At 31.7% G+C, this 1,873-nt stretch overlaps 1 protein-coding gene across 1 annotated transcript in view; it reads left to right on the top strand.

The window, feature by feature from the left end:
• omd (integrator complex subunit 5 omd) overlaps window positions 1-1,873 on the top strand; it is a gene marked incomplete at its 5' end in the record, with an annotated part of 47,776 nt that overhangs the window by 30,198 nt on the left and 15,705 nt on the right. The window contains 1 exon segment of the mRNA XM_014427082.3: window positions 9-284. Coding sequence (XP_014282568.1) covers window positions 9-284 — 276 coding nt within the window.

The following is a 1,873-nucleotide window of genomic DNA, read 5'->3' as shown; positions in this document are numbered from 1 at the left end:
TTTTTCAGGGTACTTCATCTATCCTGGCTCAGAAGCACTCTGTGTTCCATGCTGGGGTAATAGGAACTGGTAAGAGGAAATCAGAACCACAATGTCCTGTTCCTTATGAAAAGGTTGTGCACAGCACTGGTCTCCTTATGCAGTTTCTTACCTCCGCCACGGAATGTGGGGCGCCTCAAGCAACATTAGAAGCTGTTATATCTGTAGCACTTCTCTTAGTTGAATTTGTTTCTCCTAATATTATGTATAACGGTCTTCCCTGGCCTGAGGAAGAGTTTTGTAAGGTAAATATTTAATATTTTCCTTTAGATATTTAAAAATTTGTTCATTATTTAATAATCCTGTTTATGATGTGAATACCGTGAGATCCACCTGGACCCACCAATTATCTAAAAAATGTTTACATCACTTCCTTGTTTAACCCGTTAAGTCGTTCTACAGCTGTATTTGTTAGCCTAACTTTCTTTTTCAAATAATATAAACCATATAATTAATTTTTTCATGTTTTCTCTTATCAAATTTATAAGTGTTTTACCTATTCTTTTATCGCAGTCTGTGGTAGTTGAAAGGTTAATCAACACTTCTCAAATATTTTGTATCAACTTTGGTTCATGTTTTTTATTGAAAAATAAATGTTTCTTATGTAACACAATTAGCTGGTATTGTGGTCTAATTCACTTAAACAGTACATTTAGGTATCTTACTGCTGCCTCCATGTTTTTGGAGAATAAATGAAAAATTATTTTAGATTCACTTAAGTATATTAAATATGTATATACGAGAAGAATATGATTGGGGGGTGCGGTCAAAATAAAACAAATAAGTTGATGTAACTTATTTAATCGTGCCAACGATTCGGCTAGAGTTTCTAACCTTCATCAGGGCTAAGAACAGAACAAGATAACCGAGGAAAAAAAATAAAAATAAAACATAAACAGAATGATATAAAGTGAATAATTTTACAGAATGGAATTAATAAAATAAAGTGATAAGAGAAGTGGAAAATAAAATTTATACATAGGGAATTGAATAAGGAGGTAAAATAACATAATTAAGGAAATAAAATAAAAATGAAGTTATATAATGCAAAGAAATATGAATATATTAGTTGTTGTTGTCTGGGGCTTAAAGGCGTAAAACCCTGAGGTCATCAACGCCCAGCGAATATATTAAATATTAATAATTTAAAAATTAAAATATGGAAAGAAAAATAAAATTGAGAGAAAGAAAATATATGTAACCATAATAATTCATAAAGAGGCAAAATATAAGTAAAGTTTAACAAAAGAAATGAATAGAAAAAACAATATTTTGAAAACAACAATAATAATATATGGTGAACATAACTAATAACGTGGGTAAGGAAAATTGAGAAAAGAAGGGGTGGTAAAGATAATATAGGGGAAAAAAAGAGAATAAAACGAACCTATTATGTATATATTCACATTTATTTGCATTATACAACTTCATTTTTATTTTATTTCCGACTTTCTTTCCAAAAATGTGAAAATTCCTACACAGGTCAATCCTAAACTTCCTCCCCTATCCCAAACTTCGTCTTTGGTCAATCTTTTCCCCGAACCTCCAGTAACCGAGGAACCAATTCAATAATCCCAAAGAAGAGTTCAATCCCTACCTAGACCAACCTACACTCATGTCCATGATCAAACCTTCTATTCCCAAAACAGCCAAAATGCACCTGAAATAACATCTTGTTTTTCCTCCTTCCTTCATGATCTTCAAGACACAATCAAGCCTCTTATCTCACTCCTAACCAGACTCCTTAATGAAATCCTGTTCAATTTAACTAGATGAACAAAATCACCTTAAATATACTTTTATGGAATGCAAATGGACTACAGAACCACCGAGA

This window comes from Halyomorpha halys, unplaced genomic scaffold, assembly GCF_000696795.3.
Source record: "Halyomorpha halys isolate HHAL.00 unplaced genomic scaffold, Hhal_1.1 Scaffold620.1, whole genome shotgun sequence".
Taxonomy (NCBI): domain Eukaryota; kingdom Metazoa; phylum Arthropoda; class Insecta; order Hemiptera; family Pentatomidae; genus Halyomorpha; species Halyomorpha halys.
The sequence above is the reverse complement of the archived record's forward strand: the minus strand, read 5'-3'. Positions and strand labels throughout refer to the sequence as shown.